Source organism: Elephas maximus, chromosome 23 (assembly GCF_024166365.1).
Source record: "Elephas maximus indicus isolate mEleMax1 chromosome 23, mEleMax1 primary haplotype, whole genome shotgun sequence".
NCBI classification, from domain to species: domain Eukaryota; kingdom Metazoa; phylum Chordata; class Mammalia; order Proboscidea; family Elephantidae; genus Elephas; species Elephas maximus.
Window position 1 is genome coordinate 28,823,115 of NC_064841.1, and position 26,012 is coordinate 28,849,126.

Genomic DNA, 26,012 nt, shown 5'->3' on the forward strand with positions numbered 1-26,012 from the left:
CTGCAGTTCAAAACTGCTGTGGGCTGTGAAGGGAGGAAAGAAAGCGGTGTCAGAGAGGGTGTTTGGAAAAAAATGTGTAGAAGTTTAATGACATCCCAAAGTAAGCTGAACTGGGCCTGAAGCCTCTACCTTTGTGGGGCTGGGTGTGCAGCCAGTCTGCCAATGCCCTCGCAGGAAGCTCAGTGCCTCAGTGACTGGCCACACCCAGAGGGCAGAGCAGGCTCCAGGATCCATCCTAAATGCAGGGCTTGCTGGGGTGGGAGTGGAGCCCTGGAGGCGGCTCCTTGAGGGACGCCTGACCCTGCACAGGAGGAACCCATCGGCCCTCCAGTCACACAGCCCTGCTTTATCCAGCTTTGTCTCCTCCAAGCCTCCTTCTCTTCAGAGGAATAATTCATAACTGGACTCATCACGGTGATGAGCACATCAGTAAACCTTAGCAGTTATTATTTCTATGATCATATTTTCTAAATAAAAAAAAATTGGACAAATAAATGATCTGAAAATTGAAAAAAAAAAAAAAAGTCCCCCATTTTTGCATAAGGTAAATTTTCACATAACGACCTGGTCTTTGGAACCTAACCATGTCGATAAGTGAGGAATGGGTGTAAATAAAAGAAAATTTACAGGCAAGTGTGAATGACATCCAAATTTTACTACTGGATAAAATTTATTCCCACCCTTGGAGTAAATGTCCAAATGATACTCCAAAAGATCAATGTAGATTCCAAAGGACAGCAAGTGTTTTGTATTAGAGGCTGGTGTTATAGGATAAAGTGGGTAGATGGAGGTGAAAGGAGGCTTCCTTTGTGCATTTCTAAGGAAGTTACTTGATCCAGGAGCTACTTTCCATATAGGGGGCAGGTTTTCATGCAGTAACATTACGTGAGTGCTCCTGTGAGCCTTGCTGGCTGAAGCGGATATGAACAGGAGTACTTACTCTGTGTCTGATCCTGTGCTGAGCTTTTTGTAGATTATCTCATTTAATAGTCACGAGTCTATGAGCTGTACTCTAGGTGTTGTTAGCTGCCATCGAGTGAGCCCGTGACTCATGCTCAATGAAATAAAATGCTGCCTGATCCTGTGCCATCCCCATGATAGGTTACAGATTGGAAACCATCGTGATCCACAGGGTTTTCATTGGTTCATTTGTGGACGTAGGTCACCAGGCCTTTCTTCCTAGTCTCTCTTAGGAAGCTTTGCTGGAACCTGCTCAGCATCATAGTAACATGAAAGCCCCTACTGACAGATGGGTGGTGACTGTACGTGATGCGCACTGGCTAGAAATCAAACCCGGGTCTCCCACATGGAAGATAAAAATGCTAACATTGAACCACAGCTGCCCCTGTGGACTCCTGTTCCATTGCCATCGAGTCAAGTTCCAACTCACAGTAACTCTGTAGGACAAAGTAGAACTGCCCCATAGGCTTCCAAGGCTGTAATCTTTGGAAGCAGGCTGCTACATCTTTCTCTACCTGAGTGGCTGGTAGGTTCGAACCGCTGACCTTTTGGTTAGCAGCCTAGAACTTAGCCACTGCACCACCAAGGATTCTTATGTGCTCCTCTTAGATACCCAGTTTTCACAGAATAAGAAACTAAAACTTCGGGAGTTTAACTTACCAGGTTAAAGTAACATAACTGGTAAGCGGTGGGGTGAGACTCGATTCTAAGCTCTCTGACGCTGGAGCCTGGGCTCACAGCTATTAAGCACGGAGATTTTTCCTAGAAGACCCAGGATGGTTGTAACCACCAAGGCTATAGGAAGGGCAGAGCTGCTCGGCCTGTTGCCATAGCCCCAAATCCATTCCTAATTCTCCTTTTGCTTCTTTTTGGCTGCCTAGAGCCCCTAACTATACCTTTAGAAAATAAAAAAATAAAAAACTTCTCTCGCTGTAAGTCCCAGTCTACAAAAATTATCTTTCTTCCTCTCTATTAGCCTCAAAATTAACTTTTCCCTTTTGTTCTGGCAAATGGACTATCCTATCTGAATAATTGAACACTATGATATGAATGACTGACACTCAACTGTAGAGAAGTGGTTATTAAAAGAAATAACATGATAGTATGAGACAGGGTGGTGAAATGAGTTATTTTATGTGGCCTTTTGCCTTGGTTCTTTAGAAAAACAATTTAAGAGTGATTTTTCTCCTAATCCCTAATCCCTGAGGAGTTACCTAGTTTTCTACCCCAGAGGGTTTGTTACTTTTGTCCAGGGTGATTGACATTTCGTGTGTGGTGATTGATATTTCCTGGGTAAGCTATAAACAATTTGGCTTGATTCTTTTTGTCTGATCCTGGGCTGCAGCCTGCCTGTGATTGGTATGCAATTTTCAGGGATTGGTCAATATGCTATGCAAATGAAGTGTCTGTGGCCTACTGAGAGGGGACTGGTCAGTTTGCAGCCCTGCTAGGAGGGGCCATGCCTTGAAATTGACCAAAAAAAAAAAAACCCCATTGTCATCCAATTGATACTAACTCATAGCTAACCTATAGCTATAGGACAGAGTAGAACTGCTCCACAGAGTTTCAAAGGAGTGGTTAGTGGATTTGAACTGCTCCCTTTTGGTTAGCAGCCACAGCTCTTAACCACTGCACCACCAAGTTGTATATATATGCAGCCAACCACACATAAGTTTTTCAGACAGAAAGAAGCACAAGGAGGAAAGAAGAGGGAAGAGAGAAGAAACAGAGACAGAGAGAGGAGGCATGGAACCTCCTAAAAGAACTATATCATGTGTCAAGGGCTGTAACATTGAAGACAGCAAGAGGCCCAGAAGGGTCTCAGCAACAGGCCTGGAAGGGGCCCTGTGGCACAGTCAGTGGTGACAGACGGCAAGGCCAAGAGGAGCCTGTCCTCAGGGGCTTGGGGGGACATCTGTGGCCGAGAGGAGCTGAGAGAGCTATCCTGCACTGAAGAAGGGAGACTTTGGCTAGGTGCTGCCTGATCCTGAGTTGTAGCCTGTTCCTTCCTTAATAAACCACTTAACTGTATGGTCTGTGAATTCTGTGTGGCACTGCGATCAATTATCGAACCCAGAAGAAAAGTAGAGAGTGCCATGGGAGGGACAGCTGGTGTCAGAATTGGTAAAAAGTTTGGAGGGTGGAGGTAGGCCTGACTTCTACCTCATAGGGATCAGCCTTGGGCTGATCTTGATTGGCGTTATCCCTCCCTGAACTTAGGTTCTGACTCTGATACCAGTGCTACTCCCACCTAGATTTTACAGGTGGGTTTCTTTTTTTTTTTTTCTTAACAAAGTCAATTTCATGATGCTCCTTGCCTGCAAGTCATGTCAATACAGACTGGAAGAATAAGGTCCAACAATCTGAGTACTCCCCTCCTCTCCCCAACCCATGCCACAAGGGAATGTCTACAAGGAGGCCAACCTCTGCTTGAGGGACATATAAAAAATGCTTTTGTCCTAACAATCATGGTTCTACGATTGACTCGGAGGCTCTGGGAAATAAAAAGGAATTGAAATATGGGCTGGATTTACAGGGAATAAAAGCATTAGAATAAAAGGAACTTGGAATAGATACTCGGAAAGTTCTGAAAGTTTTTCTTCAAGAAGAGATTTCTGTTAGTCCGCAAATTTGACTCAGGCCCATAATATGTAAGGAGGTTAGGGTTTGTGGCTCAGGAGAAGGCTATCTTTTAAGTTAAATAAAAAATAGGACACAGTACAAAGGAAAATGCTGAATTCTAGTTACAATTTTGAGACTAAAACAAAATCAGAAATGTGCCTTTTTTACATACTTTGCAATTGTGTATTCAGACTTGCGGTTTGAAAAGAGTGGGTTATTTGGATTCCTAGTACACTTGGGGCAATAAGCCATGTTTCTGCGTGTGTAGGGAGCAGTTTGAAGACTTGTCCAAATGACATTGGTTTAAAACAGAAATGCAAGACAAGTAGGTCAGATCAGTTAAGAAAAAAAAAAAAAGTAAATTTAAAACAAAAGGAAGTCAATCAAAATGTGCTTGACTTATTTGACTGTTTATAAAACTTTCTAGACCATCAAACATTTAAAGCAGTTGAGTTTGATTTATGCATAACTTCACGGGTCCATGATTCAGGAGGAGAAGTAGGACAAGATGGAAATCATATTTTCAATCCATCTTGTGGTGATAGGCAGATTTTAAGCTAATTAGAATAATGGTCAATGAATAATAAAACCAAGTGACTTTTCGTGTGTAGCTTGAAAGCTATGTTTCAAGTTTAAGCAAAAATGATGACTTCTTTTAATCAGATGAGTGTTTGTTTTGAGGAAGCAGTAAAGGTTTGGACTTGGACAATGAGATGGATAGGTTTGGGCTCAGACAATGGGATGATAAATGCTGAGCCCTGTAGGAGGTTGGAAACCCTGGTGGTGTAGTAGTTAAGTGCTATGGCTGCTAACCAAGAGGTCAGCAGTTTGAATCCACCAGGTGCTCCTTGGAAACTCTGTGGGGCGGTCCTACTCTGTCCTATAGGGTCGCTATGAGTCAGAATCGATGGCAGTGGTTTTTTTTTTAGGAGGTCAGTACTCCCATTCTGTATGGCTTTAGAGGCATCCCGGAGACCTTAATTTACTGAAGCTCCCCCACAGGGTGATACCCGAAGAGTTCTTCTTTTGGTTTACAAATTTACTTCTTTGATACATTTAAATACCTCTGAGAAGGAAAACATTTTCCATTAACCTTCAAACGGAAGATGGCAAACATGTGACCTTCATGCTTTCCCTTCCTGGCAGCCATGCTTAATCAGCCTTGGATTTCCTCCCCAGTATGCTCAGTTCCTAGAATCCTCTCTTCAACATGGCTGTCCAGGAAACTTCGAATCGATTAAAGACTGCACTTGCAAGTCAAAACCTGTTTGACACTCCTGATCTATACCCTCTGTGAATGAGTTTATTCAATCCTTGAATTGAGAACAGGTTTCGAGAGTGAGAAAGGAAAGAAAGTTTAAGGTTTCTGGACTTGAAGAGAAGGCTGTGAAGTTACCACCAAGGAGTGGTATGTAAAACTTGTCTATCACATTCTACAGAGTTAGAAGTACCATATGCTGAGTATCCACTATGTGCCACATACCATTCTTAGCACTTTGTGTTCATTGTGCCATTTTTTTCCTTTGTGACAGGCTCAGGGGTGTATGAGTATGTGTGTGTGTGAGAGGGAGAAATCTCAATTTTTCAGTCAAGGAAACTGCACCTTTGTGGTATTGAAATGACTTGTCCAAGGTGTAAGAGCTAGGAAGCACAGAGCTATTACACAGATCTAACTGAAGGGTTCATACCTTCCCAGTATACTCTGCAGTTTTATACTGTCTGCAGAGTTACATGGAATTAGATCAGGATACGTGACCTAAGAATCTTCTCAAGGCAGCTGCAGCTTCAGAGCCATGCTCCTTAGGAACAGAGTTAAACGCTGATTTAAGTGGATGAAAGATTGAAAGTTCTGTGTGTTCCACCTTTGTTATTTCCACCTAATGAACAGTAATGCAATTCCTTGGAGATAATTTAAATCGAGATGTTTCCCCAGTGTGAATTATATTTAAATTTCCCTTCTGAGTGTTCTTCTGAGATGTTTGACTATTCATATTCACAATTAAATTTTCTCATTTCATTGCACACATTCATCTGATAAAACTAAATAAAATGTTTTGAAGGGAGCTGGATTATAATGAATACCTCAGATTGAATAAAGAAATCACATTGTCAACAGTAGCACAATTATTGTTTTTTAGTGAGTATCAGATTTGAATTTAAGTAGTCTTATAAATACAACTTTTAAAGTTATTGATTAAGCCAGATTTTTACCAGACTAAAATTGATTATATATTGAATCATTGTGTATACATCTAATAATTATGGGACCATTCTTTTTAATTTATTTTCAATTTCATTTGACCTCTTGAGGGATTATTTTAACCTTCACTTAAAATCAGGAATAACAAATCAATTTTTATGGTGGTTCTTCTATGATGTCGCACTACTGCTTAAGAAAAGTCAAGTATCGAGAGCCTACTATATGTACAACATTGTTGTGTGTTAGAATACTGAAAAAACAAAACCATTGGTTTCTTATTGTTGAAAAATCCTTCCATGTCATCTAGACCACCCTGTAGTACATTCCACAGTCTCCTCTGACATGTCTTTGATGTGACTAACCATGGCTCAAATGGTCTTCTAACACTCTTTCTAATAAAAACATTTCTGTACCACTTATTAAGTGCCAGACCTCCTTCTATATACTTTACATTAACTCATTTAATGCTCACTACAACCCTATAAAGTCAATACTGTTATTATCTCCATTTTATAGTTGAGAAATCTGAGGCACAACAAGGATAAGAAACATGACCAAGACCAACAGCCCATAAGTGGTTGAGCTAGGCTTTGAACCAGGCAGTCCATCTCTGAGTTGGTGTATTTAACCAGTCTGCTCAGGTGCCTGAACTACAAGCTCGTGCTGTAATCCAAGCAGGAGCAAGTGAGTATCTGAAGAGAGGAAGGCAGCAGTGGTAAGAAATGTGCAAATCCAATAAATCCTCAAAAGAATACATAGAATTAGGTATGAGATTAGATATGGAATCTGCAGAGAAGAGACATGCCAGAGAGCCCCCAGTGATGCCCAACTTTAAAGACTGAAAAAGCGATGGTATGCCACTGACCAGTAGGATGTTTGAGGTAGGGAACGATTTAGGGAAAACAGTCATGAGCTCAACTTTGACCTGTTTGTTCTGAGATGATGTTGTCAACTCCAAATTGATCGATATGACACACAGGTGTGATGAAATGGCAAAACAGACAGTATGGCGTGGTGGAAAACACAGGGTATTGAATGAGAGGACCCAAATTCAAGTTCTGGTGCTGACGCTCGGTGACACCGTGCAAGTTCCTTCACCTCTCTGGGCCTCGGTTTTCTTACCTGTGAGAGAGTTGCTATTACTGTCACCACTTCACAACAAAGTTGCATCTCTGAGAGTTGGAAGGACAGGCTAAGGTCTGGCAGTTAATTAAAGGGAAGATTAGATGCCTAAACAAAACGATTTTTTTTTTGTACAGCATATTAATCTGAACAATATCTATTTGGGGGGAAGCGAATAATTAGATTATGAAGTCATAACTAGGGTGACCATACTTTAATGGCCCAACCAGGACCTTCTGAGAATGAAAATGGGCACTATTAATAAATGCACCAGAACAACAAACACATTCTGGTATAACTGTGGGACCATCAAGGGAAAGAATACAAATGGTCCCCCTAGTTATAGCATCAGAAGAGGTACTTCTGAAATAATTTTGAATGAAAATAATCCTGAGTAGAAAAGGGTATATTCCAGATGTGATTTCCAGCTGGCTTCCTTCCTTATGGATTATATCTAAAGCCAGCTCCCATTCTACCTTCTCTTCAGCAAAATTCCCCACCCACCTACTCTCCCTCTCCCACACATTTTACCCAAGCCACTGTAATCAGTCAATGTAGAAGAATAAAAGATTGACTTCAGTATGTCTGTTGTCATCTCCATTGTCTTACGTTTGCATATTTCTGATTCCTGCCTTATAGTTGCTCCGCTCTGCTGCTGATTGGTCTGCGGGTATAAAGTACCATGAAGAGTCCATCCACACTGCTTACATACATGTGATAGAGAACAGCAAGCACTATATCTACATAGAAGTAAGTCCTGCTCATGTACATTAGGGTCTGAGACTCTGTCTTCCCAGAAATATTGTACAGAGACCATGGGGTCCCTGAAGCCAGGACCTGTCATGTTAATATGCGCATGCTGAGATATGAAGAGCACTGAAGAAGGCCTCATGTCACCTGAATTTTTACCTCCCCCACCTGCCTGAAATTCCTCCTGCATTTGCATTAGCTCAAAACTGCACTGGGCACTCCCCAAATCCTGGTTATGAAAATGTATCAACTTGCTAATATTATCAGCCAGAAATACACTAACATGGATACGTAGGTCTTGATTTGGTTTGGGCTGGAGGGTTTAAGTGTGAGGCAGGTACTGTTTCAGGAGAGCCCACATAGGGGCAAATTGCTAAAATAGAAGTGACTGGATGCCACAGGCTGGGGGTGTGGGAGCAGGGACCACGCAGTGAAAGGGCCATGGAAAAGGGAGGTGTGAGGATATTGAAGGTCGGCACTGCCTTCAATCTTGTGTCTTTATAAAACATTTTCAGACCGTGGAGTCTGTGTTCAAAGTATAGAGGGGAAACTGGGTTTAGTTTGTGACTTTAATTACATCTTCAAATAGATATCAAAATATTTCAGAGAATTTAGAAAACTTGGAGAAAATAAAAAGTCTTAATAATGGAAAAAATCTTCTCCCCGTTTAATCTTTTCTTTCCTACTAAATCAAAAAAATTGGGTTAGCTGGGAAAAAAAACAAACATTCTAGCCCTATTTTCCTTCCCTTTGAGTTCTGGCAACCTGCCCTCCATGCAGTGATAATTCATTAAAGGCAAGTAGGAAAGAATTAGAGCTTTGTTTATTTTGCAGGGCTGGCAACAGGGAAGGCTGATTAAAAACATTAGCAGGCTAGATGCAACGTAAGGAACCCTGGTGTCATAACGTTCCGGGCTTGGTTGCTACTCCAGAGGTTGGCAGTTTGAACCATCCAGTGGCTCCATGGGACAAAGACCTGGCAATCTGCTCCCGTAAAAATTACAGCCTAGGAAATCCTATGGGGCAGTTCTACTCTGTCACAACGGTAGCTATGAATCAGAACCGACTCAATGGCACCTAACAACAACAAATGCAATGTGGTATCCTGGATTGGATGATGGAACAGAGAAAGGACATTAGTGGAAAAATTCATGAGCCCCAAATAAAGTCTGGAGTTTAGTAACACGAAAATGACTAGTTTTGACAATCGTACCGTAGTAATGTAACAGCTGGCTCACGTGTTACCCAGAATCATTCTACTTCACCTCTTTTTAGTAGCATTCATATCAACTTTTCTTTTTAATGGCACCACAGTGTTAAATGAGGTCATGAATGCCACGTAGATAGACATGGTTGTAGACCTGGTTGACATTGCTAAGGCCTAGGCAAGCGATCAGCAGTCATTGTGCTCCTCCCAAAAAGGCAGAAGGAAAGGACGTGACATGTGGCCAGTGTATGTTCACAGCTGCTGAGGAATGTTAAAATTCTCTGTAAGCTTCTCTGTAAGCTTCTTTGTAATTTGAATTCAGAAAAACAAATCTGGTTTGTTTGCCACCGCTGAGTTTTTGATTGTTGCCCTAAAGGAAACTCAGATGAGTTTCTGCACAATGTCTTCCTGTGAGTTTGTCTTCTGGAGACATTTTACAGATTTATGTACTTCAATATAAAAAATTTCATAGTAGTAAAAATGATATGTTGCAAAGGGGTGGTAATCATATTTTGAGACACTGTTTATATATCTCTTTACTTGAGTTGACAAAAAAAAAACCAAACCCAGTGCCGTCAAGTCGATTCTGACTCATAGCAACCCTATAGGACAGAGTAGAACTGCCCCATAGTGTTTCCAAGGAGCACCTGGTGGATTTGAACTGCCGACCCTTTGGTTAGCAGCCATAGCACTTAAGCACTACGCCACCAGGGTTTTCTTGAGTTGACTAGCAAAGGTTATTTTGTGATCATTATCCTGATCAGTTACTAACGTATTACAACATTCTGTGTAACTAGAACACATAATATTTGTAATTTTTGTAACTAATTTTTAACATTCCCTTATGAAGCAACTAAATCTTTTACACAGCTATGATGATAATGTCAAACCCTGATTTTCTAGTAACAGTTTTAAAGAATGTTTTATAGATACATGAATAGCAGAAGTAATTAAAGGAACAAAAATAGTTCATTTTCCATTTTATTGGTTTATTTAAATATACTCAACATTCCTACAAAAAGGATTTGAGGCCGCTTAAAATAGAAGTTCCACCACTTGTCTGTAGGTTTGTCGTACTGTGGTGGCTTGTGTGTTGCTATGATGCTGGAAGTTACACTGCCACTATTTAAATGCCAAGGTCACTCAGGTTGAGCAGGTTTCGGTAGAGCTTCCAGACCAAGACAGAGTAGGAAGAAAGGCCTGGCAATCTATTTCCAAAAAATCAACCAATACAACCCTGTGGATCACATTGTCCAACTTGCTAGCTTTGGACACGTCATCACTAGAGATCATTTGCTGGAAGAGGACATCATATTTGGTGAAGTAGAGGGTCAGCGAGGGCATGGTAGATGCTTGGTGTAATGAATTGGCACAGTGGCCTCAAGGAAGGACTCGAACCTGCTGGTGATTGTGGGATGGTGCGGGACTGGGCAACATTTTGTTCTGTTGGTACATAAGGTTGCCATGAGTCAAACTCGACTCAACAGCAGCTAACAACAACAACAAAACAGAAGTTCAGGGATAATAAGAGACCCAAACAAATGAGACAAGGCAAAAGCAGATACCAGGAAATAATGGAGAAATGGTGGAGAAAAGGAAACCAGGCTTCTGGCATCTACCCTGTTAAAAAAGTAAACTTAGCATGATATGGGATGTTTGCCAATATAGAATTTTTATCATACACATTTACACAATGTATAGATCTGAAGGAAAAAAAATCTAATTTTCCTATTGATTAAATTTAGAATATTCCTAATGTTCTAAGAAGGTAATTTAGAAAACCACCTACCAGCAATTTGCATGGTGAAATATCAGTCTAGCCTTCCGCTTGACTAAGATGACATAAGTGACACTGCCTAGAAACGCAGGAGACCCAGGGTGAGGTGAGCCTTCTCTGATTCTGAGTGTTATTTCAACGAGCAGAACATGTCTGCTGGGTGAATCATTTTCTTTTTCAACATCAATGTAATTTTTCTTCTATAGCACATTTTCCTGATGCGCATACTACTCTGAAAAGAAAGGCTTACATGATTGTCCTGTTTATTTCCCATAGAATCAGTTTTTCATAAGCTGCGCTGATGACAGAGTTGTTTTCAACAGGATTGGTAATGCCATTGCCCAGAGGATACTTAAAGCCCACAGGTAATAGTTTTATCATTTTTTTAGGAGCCCTTACTGCAGGTGTTCTTGCGTTTACTGCTGAAATGACTCTGGAAAGCCGGTTTTAAAGTACTGACATTTACTTGCGGGCATGAGTTAACTTGCTTTGCTTTAACTAGCAGTAGGTTATTGATTCCTTAAATCCGGGTCAGTTGCTGAGAATGTTTGCGTCCATTTTTGAGGGAATCTGAATTCTTCCAGGGCACAGTCATTTTCTCCTGACATGTGTTAGGTTTAGAATTTGATTTATTTACTGGCAGATAGTGAGCTCTGTTCACTTAAATAACAAAGTAAAATATAATATTTTGTCATGGATTATATTTAAATTCTTGTTACCTTACTGTTTTATTTCCTCAGTCCGTGGGACTGTTTTCTTTTCATTACTGAGATATAATTCATATACCATACAATTCACTCGCTTAAAGGGTAAAATCCAATGATTTTTATTACATGCGCCAAGTTATATAACCATCGCCTAATCAATTTTATAAGTTTTAATTACCCCCAAAAGAAACCCTGTAGTCACTCCTTATTTCCTCCAAACCCATCCGACCCTACAAAAAAAAAAAAAAAACCAGCCCTAGTTCACTAATAATTTACTTCCTGTCTCTGTAAATTTGTCTGTTTGGGACATTTCATATAAACGGAATGATGCAATATGTGGTCTTTCTCAACTGATTTCTTTTACTTAGCATAATGTGTACAAGGCCCATCCATGTTATAACATGCATCAGTACTTCATTACTTTTTATTGCCAAATAAAATTCCATTGCATGGGTATACCCCATTTTGTGTATCCATTTGTCAATGGGTGGACATTGTGGTTGTTTCCACTTTTTGGCTATTATCAATATATCTGCTATCAACATACACGAGCAAGATTTTATGTGGATATTTATGTGGATGCATGCTTTCATTTCTCCAGGGGTAGAATTCCTGGGTCATATGATAACTTGATGTTTAATATTTTGAGGAACTGCCAGGCTGTTTTCCAAAGTGGCTACAACGTTTTACATTCCCACAAGCAGCGTGGGTTCCAATTTGTCGATGTCCTTGCCAACACATTATTATCTGTCTTTTTGATTCTAGATGTTTCTAGTAAGTAAGAAGCAGCATCTCATTGTGGTTTTGATTTGTATTTCCCTAATGACTAATGATATTGAGCATCTTCTCATGTAGCCAGTTGTGTATCATCTTTGGAGAAATGCCTGTTTAGGTCCTTTGCCCATTTTTGAATTGGGTTATTTATCTTTTTATTTTCGAGTTGTAAGAGTTCTTTATTCTGAATACAAATTCCTTTTCAGACATGATTTCCAAATATTTTCACCTATTCAGTGCTGTCTTTTTACTTTCTTGCTGGTGTCCTTTGAAGCACAAAAGTTTTTAATTTTGATAAAATCTAATTTATCTATTTTTTTTCCTTTGCTTCTTGTGCTTCTGTTGTCATACCTAAGAAACTATCGCCAAATCCAAGGTCTTGAAGATTTACCCTCATGTTTTCTTCAAGAGTCTTACAGACTTAGCTCTTACATTCAGGTCTTTGATCCATACGGTGTGAGGTAAGGGTCCAAGTTTATTCTTTTGCATGTGGCTGTCAAGTTGTCCCAGCACCATTTGTTGAGAAGATTATTGTTTCCCCACCGAATGGTCTTGGCATCTGGGCCAATTTCTTTTTTTTTTTTGATTATGCTTTAAGTGGTTTACAGAGCAAATTAGTTTCCCATTCAATAGGTTATATGCAAATTGTTCCATGACATTGGTTGCAATCTGGGCAATGTGTCAGCACTCTCCCCATTACCACCTGGAGTTGCATTCACCCAGTTTTTCTGCCCCTTCCTGCCTTCTCATCTTTACTTTTGGGCATATGTTGTCCTTTTGGCCTCATGTCGATGATTGTTCTAAGGAGCACTTCCTTGCATGTGTTGTTGTTACATATGGGCTTGTCTATTATTTGGTTGAAATGTGATCTCCAGGAGTGACTTCGGTATCTAAGGGATTCTTCCAGTCTCTCTCAGTCCAGTAAATCTGGTCCTTTTTATGAATTTGAATTTTGTTCTATATAATCAGGACTTTCTATTACGATCGTGGTCAGAGTGGCCGGTAGTGGTAGCCAGGCACTATCTACTTCTTCTGGTCTCAAGGCTGGTAAAGGCTGTGCTTCCTGTGGTCCTTAGCCTTTTGAACTAATTGTTTCCATGGACCTATTTCTTTTAATGGCTGATTTCACCTTTGTGTAAAAGCAGCAAAATACATTATTTTTTATTGTTTCAATTCATTGGATACATGCAGTAGAGAATGTTAATCACATAATACATTTGGGGATTAAAACATGCTTTGGCTTTCAGTGTCATGTGGTGCTTTGATAGCTTTCTTTCACATAATAAGTGGACCTTTTTAGACTTAAGAACATTTTATAACAGTCGCCATTTTATATGATTCATGGTTTATATCTTATTGAATCTTCACAACTACTCTTGAAAGCAGGTCATGTAGTTGTTATTGTTATTATTGTTGTTGTTGCTATCCCCATTTTTAGAGTTAAAAACTGAGAATCCAGAGGTGATACAGGACTTGTCCACGCCACTAACAGCAATAGGCAAAAATGGCTTTGAGCCCATGTCTTAGGACTTTCAGCCCAATGTCTTCCCCCTACACCATATAACTCTAGTCCATTGATGGGTAGAATTGAAGACCCCTTCAGTGTTGCCCCACACTGAGTGAAGTGGGTTGGACCTTGGTACTCTGCCCTATGCATTGACTAGTCATTGGATGCTAGCTGACTCCAGGAATCAGGTGTGACGTTGGACGAGACAGGTCCCATTGGCCCACAAAGGGCAATTCCTGGAAAAGGACTCTGCTGTGAGTGAGAAGTCACTGGCCAACACTGTCAGCAGCAGAGGGAATAACTGTCTTTATCCCATGATGGGGGGATCTGGGCAGCTCACAACAACATTCACCATATCCTACAGGGGGTACAGTAGATCTCATCCTTAACTACACATCAAAATCAACACTGGACCTTTAGAAAATACAGATAGCTGAAATCTACACCAGATTGACAGGATCACAGTTTTCTGGAATGGGGCCCAGGCACCACCTGTATTTTATAATGTTCCAGGGTGCAACCAAGATTGCTTAGTACTCACCTAGAACAGCATATATGGCCATAAATGTTAATGATGGTCTGTGCTTTTACAGATGACCTTTATACTATACCTTCTCATATAGTTTTTTAAGAAAGTCACCATAGGACCTGTTTTGAGATGACTTAAACACAGCTTTGTTTACAGTTAAACACACACGCACATGCACGTACAGAAATTTCTTACATCCTTGCCATTGCCCCAATCCTATAGGGTAATTTGTGTCTAATTTACAAAAATATCTTTGTATTTCAGCTAATAGAGTAGGATGAAACCCGGCTTCTCTCATCCCAGTTATTAGTTCCCTATAATACATGGTTTAATAAGTACCTACAAGATTTGTTTTCACATGTTTGGAATCCTGAAAGTATATTTTTCTTTAGCATATTAATTTGTCTTTAAAAATTTTGACTTCTTCCAAAATCATAGCATTTTAGGACTGGAAGAAACTTTAAGATGTTTTCTGATTTCCCAGTGATCCTGTGAGCTGTTTCTCAAAGGAAAAGGAACCTGTGGCAACGTAGCATGATGAGGTAGCACAGTGAGGTACCATGGTGAGGTAGCACAGTGAGGTAGCACAGCGAGGTAGCACGGTGAGGTAGCACAGTGAGGTACCATGGTGAGGTAGCACAGTGAGGTAGCACAGCGAGGTAGCATGGTGAGGTACCATGGTGAGGTTGCATGGTTAGGTAGCACAGCGGGGTAGCATTTGTTGCAGATTGTACTTTATGTTTGGAGGTTCACAAAGCACATTAAAGACTCTAGCAATTTCAAACATACTTTGTAGAAAATGGGAAATGAGCACACTGAATGTCAAATTCACTGTGTGTCATTTAGCTCAGATCCCTCAGTAGTCTCATTCTTCCTAACAGTGAACATTTCAAAATGGTGTGTACATCACATGTTCAGACTTTTACTGGCTACATACACATATCCTGGGAACATAACTTATGTTTTCCCCTTTTTTGCGTCTCCACATTATTGCTTATCTCCTATGTTAATGACAATTGTAACATGTGTTTTTATTTAATAATTTCAAATTGGTTAGCTTGTATTCTTAGGTAAGGTAAAGGCAGAGGGAAAAAGCTCACCTTGCAGGCTGCCTGCACTGGGGTCCTTCTTCTTCACCAAGCACCATGGTGCTCTCTGGCATGGTAACAACAGCCAACATCCCCTCTGCAAGCTTACCCTTCTCCCTTCAGAGACTTCTCTGCTGCACTCTATTCCTCCAAGACTCAGAACTTCCTTCCAAAGTCATGTGCCTAGCAACAGGATAATTTTGGCTGTTGGAAAAAGAATAGACTATAACACAAAGCAAATGGAGGCAAATGACAGCCAGCATTTGGCCAGGCATGACCAAGGAAGCCAGGCCCTCTTCCAGGTCCTCCCCTTCCAGAGAGATCTGAGTCCTTAAACTGCCAGGTCCCTCAAATGGGCTAAGCCTTCATTTTCCTGCCAGCACTGGAATCCAGCCCCATACCAATTCCCCTAAGTGATCTCTCTGTTCCCTCCACTTTCTCCTGATTCCTCCTCAACAGCCATAATTCTTTACAGAAACAGGTTTTTGCAAAACTTCCATGTTCTGATCCATGACCTAGAGCCTTAGACTATTGTTCATCCTATGTTGAATTGAGAGCAGCTGGGGGAATCACTGTAGAAAACAAAATGTTTGCTCTAACGAGTAAAACTCTCTTGGGCTTGAGACCAGCTCCCAACCCACTTGAAACCCATCTTCAAAACTCAAATATGGCTGGAGATCAGGGGGAAGAAATCATAACCTACCATTTAAAATCAGCTAAATAAGCCAAAAGATTGAATAGGACCCAGCCGATCTGGGTAGAAAACATTTTAAAAAACACTATGTGATGTGAATGAGTACTTTCTGAGTGTGATCTGAGTTCCCCTTTGCTTATGGAAACTTGAAACGCATAATTTGCTTCCTTGATTTAAAAAAAAAATCAGACAGGAGAGTGCATTTTTGCACTGTTATCACCAGAAAGTTGTCACAATGAGAATAGGCAATTGATTTAATGCCTTCATGTTTTAATATTAAACTGTACTGAAAAAATACACTCAAACTGCATTGAAAAAGACACAATTTTGAAAATTACTTGAACCCTTCATGCTTCCTATAACTGTGGAACAGCACCAGCTGGCATTTGCAGTTTGCCCATGAATGATGCCATGGGGAATATTCCACTGGAAAATCTGAGACTAACTGGGCACCAGATGCCTGGAGACCTGGAATCTGCCCAGCTCTGTCATCTACAGGTGTGTGACATTTTGAGTATATCAGTTTGCCTTTCTGATACCCTGGTTTTTCACCAAAAAAAGAGAATAATAATACCTGCCTTACCTAGCCCATGTGAATATATGTGAAAGCAATTTGAAAACTGTAAAGCACTAATTCACGTAAGGAATGATGGCATTTCTAGGAAATTCTCCTTTGGGAATGTGGTGGTGCTGTTAGGTGCTCTCGAGTTGATTTGGACTCATAGCAAACCCATGTGACAGAGTGGAACTGTCCCATAGGGCTTTCTAGGCTGAATCTTTATGGGAGCAGGTTGCCAGGTCTTTCTCCCGTGGAGCCACTGGATGGTTTCAAACCACCAACCTTTCGGTTAGCAGCCAAGCACTTAACTGTGGTATCACCAGGGCTCCTTGGGAATATGGTAGCTCGCTGTAAATTTGGACAAGGATAAAGAAGCACAATACTCAAATCTACTGTTTCAGAGTTAATATCTATGTTAGAAACAGAAACGTTTTCATTAAAGAGAATTTGGCACTGTGGTTAAGAGATCAGGTCAGCGGTTCAAATCGACCAGCCACTGCTTGGAAACCCTGTGGTGCGGTTATACCTGGTCCTATGCAGTCTCCATGAGCTGGAATCGACTCAGGGGCAATAGGTTTGGATTTGTGTTTGTTTGGTTTTATTTTAAATTATCTGTTGGCTCCTGCTGTATAAGAAGGACATGCTTTGATCTCTTTCCACTGGTGCTTGTTCATCTTGTGACAGATACAGGCACATTATTAAAACACCACCTGTCTAGAGCTGTCCACTCAGAAACTCTGCCAGAAATCTACACCCAACTCCTCCTGGAAATCCATTTTCAGATTTCCTAATATGATTTGATAATACCCTCCCCAAAAATATAAAATATAATATAATATAAAATAAAATAAAAAATATCCTGAAATATAATGTGAGGTTTTTTTGTTTCGTTTTACTTTTAGGTACCATTTACTTTGTAATTCTTTGAAATTATACAGGCTTTCTAATTGAAAACACTGGTTGTAAACTGAATAATAATGTTAGTGAATAGTTTTTGAGTCTTTCCATTTACAAGGTGCTTTACCTGTTTTACTTCATTCAATCCTCATATCATCAACCTTATGAAGTCAGTGTACAGTTATGCCCATCCTACAGATAAGGCAGCTGAGGCCAAGTGAGGTTAGGTAACTTGTCCAAGTCATACAGCTATTGATGGGTAGCACTAGGATTCAAATTGTGTTTATAGGACATGAAATTGTATGATTTACCACTAAGCCACAAAGCCTCCCTGATTTTTAGGGAAGAACAAATTTTCCAACATTCAGCCTCCCAGAAATCTAGGAGAGATACTTTATTTTAAAATTTAAAAAAATGAGATGAAGATCTTTTTTCAAGTAATTGCTTGATAAATGAAAATTTCTTAGGCTTAAAGAAAAATCCCCGTCCTGTAATTACCATATCCTGTAATTTCTATACCAAGTTGAAATGGCATGTTGGGTATGTTAGAGAAGAACTGTCTTAAAGAAACTTAAATTGTAGTTATAATAAAAAGAATAAACAACATTTTAACTAAGTATGTCAATTGCTAGTTTCATGTTTTTTTTTTCTTGTGGGATAACCTCCAAGCCCTATAAAATTCCTGGAGAAGAGGTTATCCAGGGGCAGAGATCAACAGATCATGGCATGAAAACTTTTGATTTAGATCATTTAATTTGCCTTTATTCTAGTCCAAAAATTATCTAAGTGGTAATCTCAGCAGACAGAGTGAAGAGAAAGATTTAGCACAGGGCAGGGTCAGCAATCATTTAGGGCTTGAACATGTGCCCTGGCAAAGAGAGGAAGAGAGGGAGGGACTGAAAAAAAATGAGACTGAAACAGCTGGGGCAGAGTAGGAAGAGTTTAATAAAGGGTTTTGTAGAACCTTATGTGGGGTCACGATTGTCAGAGGTTATTGAGTCCAGAGGAAAAGCTAAGTCAGACATACTGGTCCTAACCATCAATATTCTTAAATTTAAAACTTCCATTTTCCAAAGATAACCAATGGAAAAAAGTGTGTGTGTATGTGTGTGTGCAACATAGTATATGTCGTCATCTATAAAGTCGCACATACATAAAGTCAGTGCTAAATAGGGCCAGCATTTCTCATGGACTAGAAATTTTTTTAGCTAACTCCCTCATTTACAAATGAGAAAACTGAAGCTTAGAAAGGTTTACTGTATTTAAAAAGCTTAACAGCCAAACACAGAATAAAAAAGGGTTATGTCCCAAACCACCAAAAACTACAGATCAAATTCTAACATAGCTCATACCACCATACTATAAATTTCTCTCTATAAAAATCCCAACCAAACTTCTTACTTCTGACAGTAGTCACTGCTCGAAAACCTACAACAATGAGAGGATTTATGCCAGCTCTGGAAGCTTACAGTAATGAAATATGATTTCTAAATCTCAAAGTCTTAATAAAATAACGTGTCTTGTCATTGGAGGAGCATGTTGAGCTTCTCTCCAGCCTTCTTTTAGACCCTGAGACCATCCTGCTCTGAATGAACCCAGCTTTTCATAACTGAGACTCACACACAAGCCCCCCAGTACCAAGGCGAGACCAAGGGGTGGAGGAAGGGAGGGGGCTCACCAGGAGAGAGCAAGAAGGGCAGTGTAGAGGGCTTTGAGCACTATGACACAGCCGTGTGGTAGATTATTACTCTGTTTTTAATTGTACAAGCAGCATTATAGCAACCACAGAAATACAGTCACTAATTTTTTTAAATCCCCACACTCTTATTCTAATTTTTTTATTTTTCTATTTCCTGTTTGTTTATGTTAATGTACGTATTTGTATTTTCTGTATAATTGTATCTGATTTTCTTTTCCTATAACTCACCTGAATTACGATCTCAAGCCCCATTTCTACACACAAAGAACCACAAGGAAATTGAGTTTAGCCATTTCCTGGTAAATGTGGTCAAATTCAGTGAGTTCTCATTATTTCTGCTCTGTATTCAGTCAGAGTCAAAGTGCTTTCCCTATGTCCTGTTTCCAAAACATCCCCCACCTTGGCGTAGTTGATAAATGGGTCATGGATCTTTAGGCAGATGGCTTCCAGCTCTCAGGCTTGATCTGCCTCAGGCCTCTTCTGGCATCTGCTAAATATAGCTTGGGGGGTGTCTTAGTCATCTAGTGCTGCTATAACAGAAATACCACAAGTGGATGGCTTTAACAAAGAGAAATTTATTCTCCCACAGTCCAGGAGGCTAGAAGTCCTAATTCAGGGTGCCAGCTCCAAAGGAAGGCTTTTTCTCTCTCTCCATTCTGGAGGAAGGTCCTTGTCATCAATCTTCTCCTGGTCTAGGAGCATCTTAGTGCAGGGACCCCAGGTTCAAAGGATGTACTCTGCTCCTAGCACTACTTTTTTGATGGTATGAGGTCCCACTGTCTCTTTGCTTGCTTCTCTCTTTTATATCTCAAAAAATATTGAAAAAAACTTAAAACACAACTAATCTTATAGATTGAGTCCTGCCTCATTAACATCATAGAGGTAGGATTTACAACACATAGGAAAATCACATTAGATGACAAAATGGTGGACAGTCACACAATTCTGGGAATCATGGACTAGCCAAGTTGACAAATATTTTTGGGGTACACAATTCAGTCCATAACAGGGGGCTTCACCACTGGTCTATCAGTTCGTCTTACTGGGTGGCTTGCATATTGCTGTGATGCTGGAAGCTATGTCATTGGTCACCAGCAAGGTCACCAGTGATGGATGGACAGGCTTCAACAGAGCTTCCAGACTAAGATAGAGCAGAAGGAAGGGCCTGGTGATCTAATCCAAAAATCAGCCAATGAAAACCTTATGGATCAAAACAGAACATTGTCCAATAACCAACCATCACGAAGATGGGGTGGAAGACTAGGCAATGTTTCATTCCATTGTACATAAGGTCACATGAGTTGGAAACAACTCAACAGCAGCTTTCTGCCATCTCTCCTGTACTGCTGCTACCTCCTCTAGGCTGGCGGACTAAACTCAGTGTCTCTCTGGGGCTTCACCTGGAAGTAAGTCTCAGGTCCTCTCTACTCTCAAGTCCCCATGCTTAAGGGGGCAAGGTCTCACCTGTTCTCTGTCTGAAATTCTGCCTGAGGGAGGAAGACAGGGTCCCTGCACTGGAGTCTCACTGGTTTCTCTCTCCACTCCACTCCTCCCTCAGCTCAGATAATTTCTATGTATGTAGTTCCCCCAAATCTAAGAATTTGACATCATTGCGCCTGTTTCTTTTGTGAGGGTTCCACCCTGGGGCAGTGCCTACTCATATCTCCAGACCTGGGAAAGAGAAGGAGGGTTAACACATTTAAGGTGAAAAATTAAATATTTCGTAGAATCAGTCTGCTATGTTTGTAGCTCTCTTGTTGGGAACATCTTAACATTGTACCAGACACATTTTGCTATGGAGCCATCATATAGTCATTTTGACTGGCTGCATTTGGGTGGCTATACCATAATTTAGTTAACCATTCCCCATCACCTTATTACTGAACATTTATTTCCAAATGCTAGCTATTATACATGTTGTTGTTAGGTGCCCTGTTCTTCAGTCTTCCTAATTCTTCCTTATTCATTGTCCAGCTTTTGCATGCATATGAAGCGATTGAAAACACCATGGTTTGGGTCAGGTGTGCCTCAGTCCTTAAAGTGACATCTTTGCTTTTTAACACTTTAAGCAGGTCTTTTGCAGTAGATTTGCGCAATGCAATATGTCATCTGATTTCTTAACTGCTGTTTCCATGGGTGTTAATTTCATATAAAATGAAATCCTTGAGGTTAAATCCATACTGAAGGCTGTAGTCCTCGATCTTCATCATTAAGTGCTTCAAGTCCTCTTCACTTTCAGCAAGGAATGTTATGTCACTGAATAATGCAGGTTAATGAGTCTGCCTTGTTCTTCATATAGTCCAGCTTCTCTGATTATTTGCTCAGAATACAGATTGAATAAATCTGGTGAAAGGATACAACCCTGACACACACCTTTCCTGACTTTAAACCACGCAGCATCTGCTGGTTCTATTCGAACGACTGCCTCTTGATCTATGTACAGGTTCCTTAGCACAATTACGTGTTCTGGAATTCCCATTCTTGGCACTGTTATCCATAATTTGTTATGATCCACACAGTCGAATGCCTTTACGTAGTCAATAAAACACAGGCAAACACCTTTCTGGTATTCTCTGCTTTCAGCAAGGATCCATCTGACATCAGCAATGATATTCCTAGTTCTACGTCCTCTTCTGGATACAGCTTGAATTTCTGGCAGTTCCCTGTCAATGTACGGCTGCAACCACTTTTGAATGATCTTCAGCAAATTTTCACTTGGGTGTGATATTAATGATACTGTTTGATAATTTCCATATTCTGTTGGATGCCCTTTCTTTGGAATAGACAAATTTTTTGGCATAGGCAAGTGAGCACCTCCAGTGCTGCATGCGTTTGTTGAAACATCTCAATTGTATGTTATCAGTTCCTGGAGCCTTGTTTTATGCCAATGTCTTTATTGCAGCTGGAACCTCTTCTTTCAGAACCATCAGTTGTTGATCATAGGTTACTTCCTGAAATGATTGAATGTCGACTGATTCATTTTGGTACAGTGACTCTGTCTATGCCTTCCATCTTCTTATGATGCTTCCTGCTTTGTTCAATCTTTTGCCTATAGAATTCTTTAATATTGCAACTCAAGCCTTGAATTTTTCTTTCAGTTCTTTCAGCTTGAGAAATGCCTAGTGTGTTCGTCCATTTTGGTTTTCTAACTCCAGGTCTTTGCACATTTCATTATAATACTTTGTCCTCTCTAGCCACCCTTTGAAATCTTTTGTTCAGCTCTTTTACTTCATTATTTCTTCCATTCGCTTTAGCTACTCTACATTCAAGAGCAAGTTTCAGAGTCTCTTCTGACATCCATTTTGGTCTTTTCTTTCTTTCCTTTTAATGACCTCTTGCTTTCTTCATTTATCATGTCCTTGATGTCATTCCACAGCTCGTCTGACCTTCAGTCATTAGTGTTTAATGCATCAAATCTATTCTTGAGATGGTCTCTAAATTCAGGTAGGATATACTTGTTCGTACTTTGCCTCTCATGGTAATTTTCTTCAGTTTCAAGTTGAACTTGCATATGAGCAATTAATGTTTTGTTCTGCAGTCGGCCTCTAGCCTTGTTTTGACTGATGATACTGAGCTTTTCCATCACCTCTTTCCACCAAAACCAAAACCAAATCCATTGCCATCAAGTTGAGTCTCTTTCCACAGATGTAGTCAATTTGATTCCTGTGAATTTCATCTGGCAAGGTCCACATGTATAGTCACCATTTATGTTGTTCAAAAAAGTCATTTGCAATGAAGAAGTTGTTGGTCTTGCAAAATTCTGTCATGCAATCTCTGGTGTCATTTCTATCACCAAGGCCACATTTTCCAACTACCAATCCTTCTTCTTTGTTTCCAACTTTCACATTCCAATCGCCAGTAATTATCAATGCAACTTGATTGCATGTTTAGTCAATTTCAGACTGCAGAAGTTGGTAAAAATCTTCAATTTCTTCATCTTTGGCCTTAGTGATTGGTGGGTAAATTTGAATAAGTCTTATTAACTGGTTTTCCTTGTAGGCATATGGATGTTATCCTATCACTGACAGTGTTGTGCTTCAGGATAGATCTTGAAATGTTGTTTTTGACGATGAATGCAACATCATTCCTCTTCAATTTGTCATTCCCAGCATAGTAGACCCTGTCATTTTCTGATTCAGAATGGCCAGTACCAGTCCATTTCAGCTCACTAAATACCTAGGATATCATTCCTCATGCATTCCATTTCATTTTAGACGATTTTCAGTTTTCCTAGATTTAGTTAGTGAATTTCAAAATAAAACCTTATTTCACAAGAAGCCTGAGAATGCAGTTTTGTAAAATTGTTCTAAAGTGGATGATGAATCAATTGCCTGCATCATGGGTAGTTACCCGTGGCTTGGTGCCCGATTGCTCTTATCTTGCTTTTAAGACCATAAATAATTCTGCACCTTAAAGGCTCAGGTTCTTGCCCTGAGCTGATTGCTATCATTTGCATCACCCTCTGTTCTAAGCAGGGCTTCCAATTGGTATTCCAGTTAAAACCCCTGCTGAGAATTTGCATTTCTAACAAGTTCCCAGACAATGCTAATGCTGCTGGTTAGGAACCAATTCTGAGAACCACTAGTAGAGCAGTGGTTCTTAAAATTTATCATACATAAGAATCACCTGGGGATCATGTTAAACTCTAGATTGTGATTCAGTATATCTGGGGTGGAAATTCAGATTCTCAGTTGGGGTTGAAACCAGAACCATCCTTATAACCAGAGGTTCTAAGCCCTAGTTATAAGGATGCACAGTGTTTCAGAAGGAGATTAGAACCCTCAGCAGCTGGGAACTCTTGTCTTCCTTGGATTGGATCAAGGAAGCCGATTAGATATACTGTCACAGAGAATTTTGCTTCATCGGCTCAAATTTAGCCACAATTTTATGGTCTGAAATTCCAGAGTCCCTTTTTCTACAACAGTGAAAACCTAAGTCATTTCTGGTCATTGGCCAAACACAGTTTTAAAATTTCATGATTCATCAAATGCAAAAACTACTGCATTGAAAAGAGCAGAGGCCTCGATAGGAGACAAGTGAGTTCCGAGAAGAAGGCGATGCTAAATATTCTGGTTCTTACAAAATAAATTTTCAAAAGAATATTTTATCTAAAGATATAAGATCTTGATAGATTATTTCTCAATATTCTGCATACAAACTCTCCATTTTGAAATTACTTTTTCTTTTAAAAAGCACAAGGATAAAATGAAGCCACTTCCTACAAACAGAATCATAAACACCTGGTGTTCAAAACCAGCAATATCACTTCTAAAATTTTTTTCCATCAAATGTGAAAAATGACACGTAAGCATACAAAGCAAAATAGCTATTTTGAAGTAGCAAAGGGTTAGAAACGATCTAAATGCTTATCAGTAGAAAACAAGTTTAAATATCATGGTATAGATATATGGTAGAATACTTTGTAACTTTTTTTTTTTTTCTTAATGAGTAACTCTTCATGAACTGATACGGAAGGATTTCCAGGATACACTGTTAAATGATAAAGATAGCATTCAGAACAGAGTCCCTGGATGCTGCAAACAGTTAATGCATTCAGCTGCTAAACAAAAGGTTGGAGGTCCAAGTCCACCCAGAGGAGCCTTGAAAAAACGCCTGGTGATCTACTCCCAAACAATCAGCCATTGAAAACCCTATGGAGCACAGTTCTTCTTTGACACACATGGGGTGGCAGTGAGGCAGAGTCAGCTCCACGGCAACTGAAGAACGTTTGTGTAGAAGAAAAGAATGTACATATGTGCTTTTAAATCCATAGACTATTTCTAAAGGAACGTGGCAGAGACAAGTAACAGGAGCTGCCCTCGGGGAGGGGGCAGGGGGCTGGGAACAAGCAAATGAAAGAGATGTTTTTTCACCACATAGTCATCTACCTCTTAAATTTTATACCATGAGTATATATTACCCGGAAACCCTGGTGGCGTAGTGGTTAAGTGCTACAGCTGCTAACCAAAAGGTCGGCAGCTCAAATCCACCAGGTGCTCCTTGGAAACTCTATGGGGCAGTTCTACTCTGTCCTTGTAGGGTCGCTATGAGTCGGAATTGACTGCACAGCAACAGGTCTGGTGTATAAAAAAAAAAAAATGTATATATTACCCATTAAATATGTAATTTGATTTGTTAAATGTCTTGTGCAGTTAATCTCTTCCCTAAGAGAATTCCCTAGAAATAAACATTTTTCCAACCTGACCCCATCCTCCCAAGGCCACACCTCATTTTATTTCATTTGAAATAGTACTGAGTGTATACCATGTGCAAGAGTCCTCTGCTGGTCACTGCCAAAAGTAGAAAGACATGTGAAGAGACATCCTGTGCTTCAGAAGAGCGTATCACACACTGAGGCAGCAGACCTGTATATCACTGTTGTATAAAGCAGCAGGGGTGCTGAGCAGACCTTCCAGCCCTGTGCTGGGGGAGCCCAGAGGTGGGAGTAAATCGATTTTGCCTGGAGGATCACGAATGGCTTGACAGGAAGTAGCCTTTAAGCCGACCCCAAAGGATAAGTAGGATTTTGATAGGTAGAGAAAGACATTCCAGGCTAAGCGAAAAGAGGAACCTAGCTTCATAAGTAGAAAGGTTGCACCTTTGAGCAAAGCAAGTACAGTCATGCACCACATAACGTCCGTTTGGGGAACATCAGACCACATATATGTCTGTGGGCCCATAAATTCAGAAATCCCGATCAGAGAAAAGGAAGTACCAGACGTAGGAGGGAAAGCAACAGCTTCCTGCATGCAACAAGTGTATCTCCTGTCTCTTGCATACAAAGCAGCTACACTGCCAAGCGCCCATTTGTTATTACAAACCATTGTATGTACCTCAGCTTTTTAATATAATGGGCTTTACGGGGATTGGTTCATAACTATAGGTTGTACATAAGCTGAACATTCACAACCCAGGGACTG

General features: G+C 40.2%; 1 protein-coding gene across 4 annotated transcripts in view; it reads left to right on the top strand.

Moving 5' to 3' along the window:
* The window catches only part of PLD1 (phospholipase D1), a 227,897-nt gene that overhangs the window by 156,951 nt on the left and 44,934 nt on the right, over window positions 1-26,012 (top strand). For all 4 annotated transcript variants that reach the window (XM_049867117.1, XM_049867115.1, XM_049867116.1 and 1 more), the window contains 2 exons: window positions 7,544-7,654; window positions 10,915-11,003. In XM_049867117.1, the coding sequence (XP_049723074.1) occupies window positions 7,544-7,654; window positions 10,915-11,003 (200 nt within the window). The remainder of the gene's footprint in view (window positions 1-7,543; window positions 7,655-10,914; window positions 11,004-26,012) is intronic.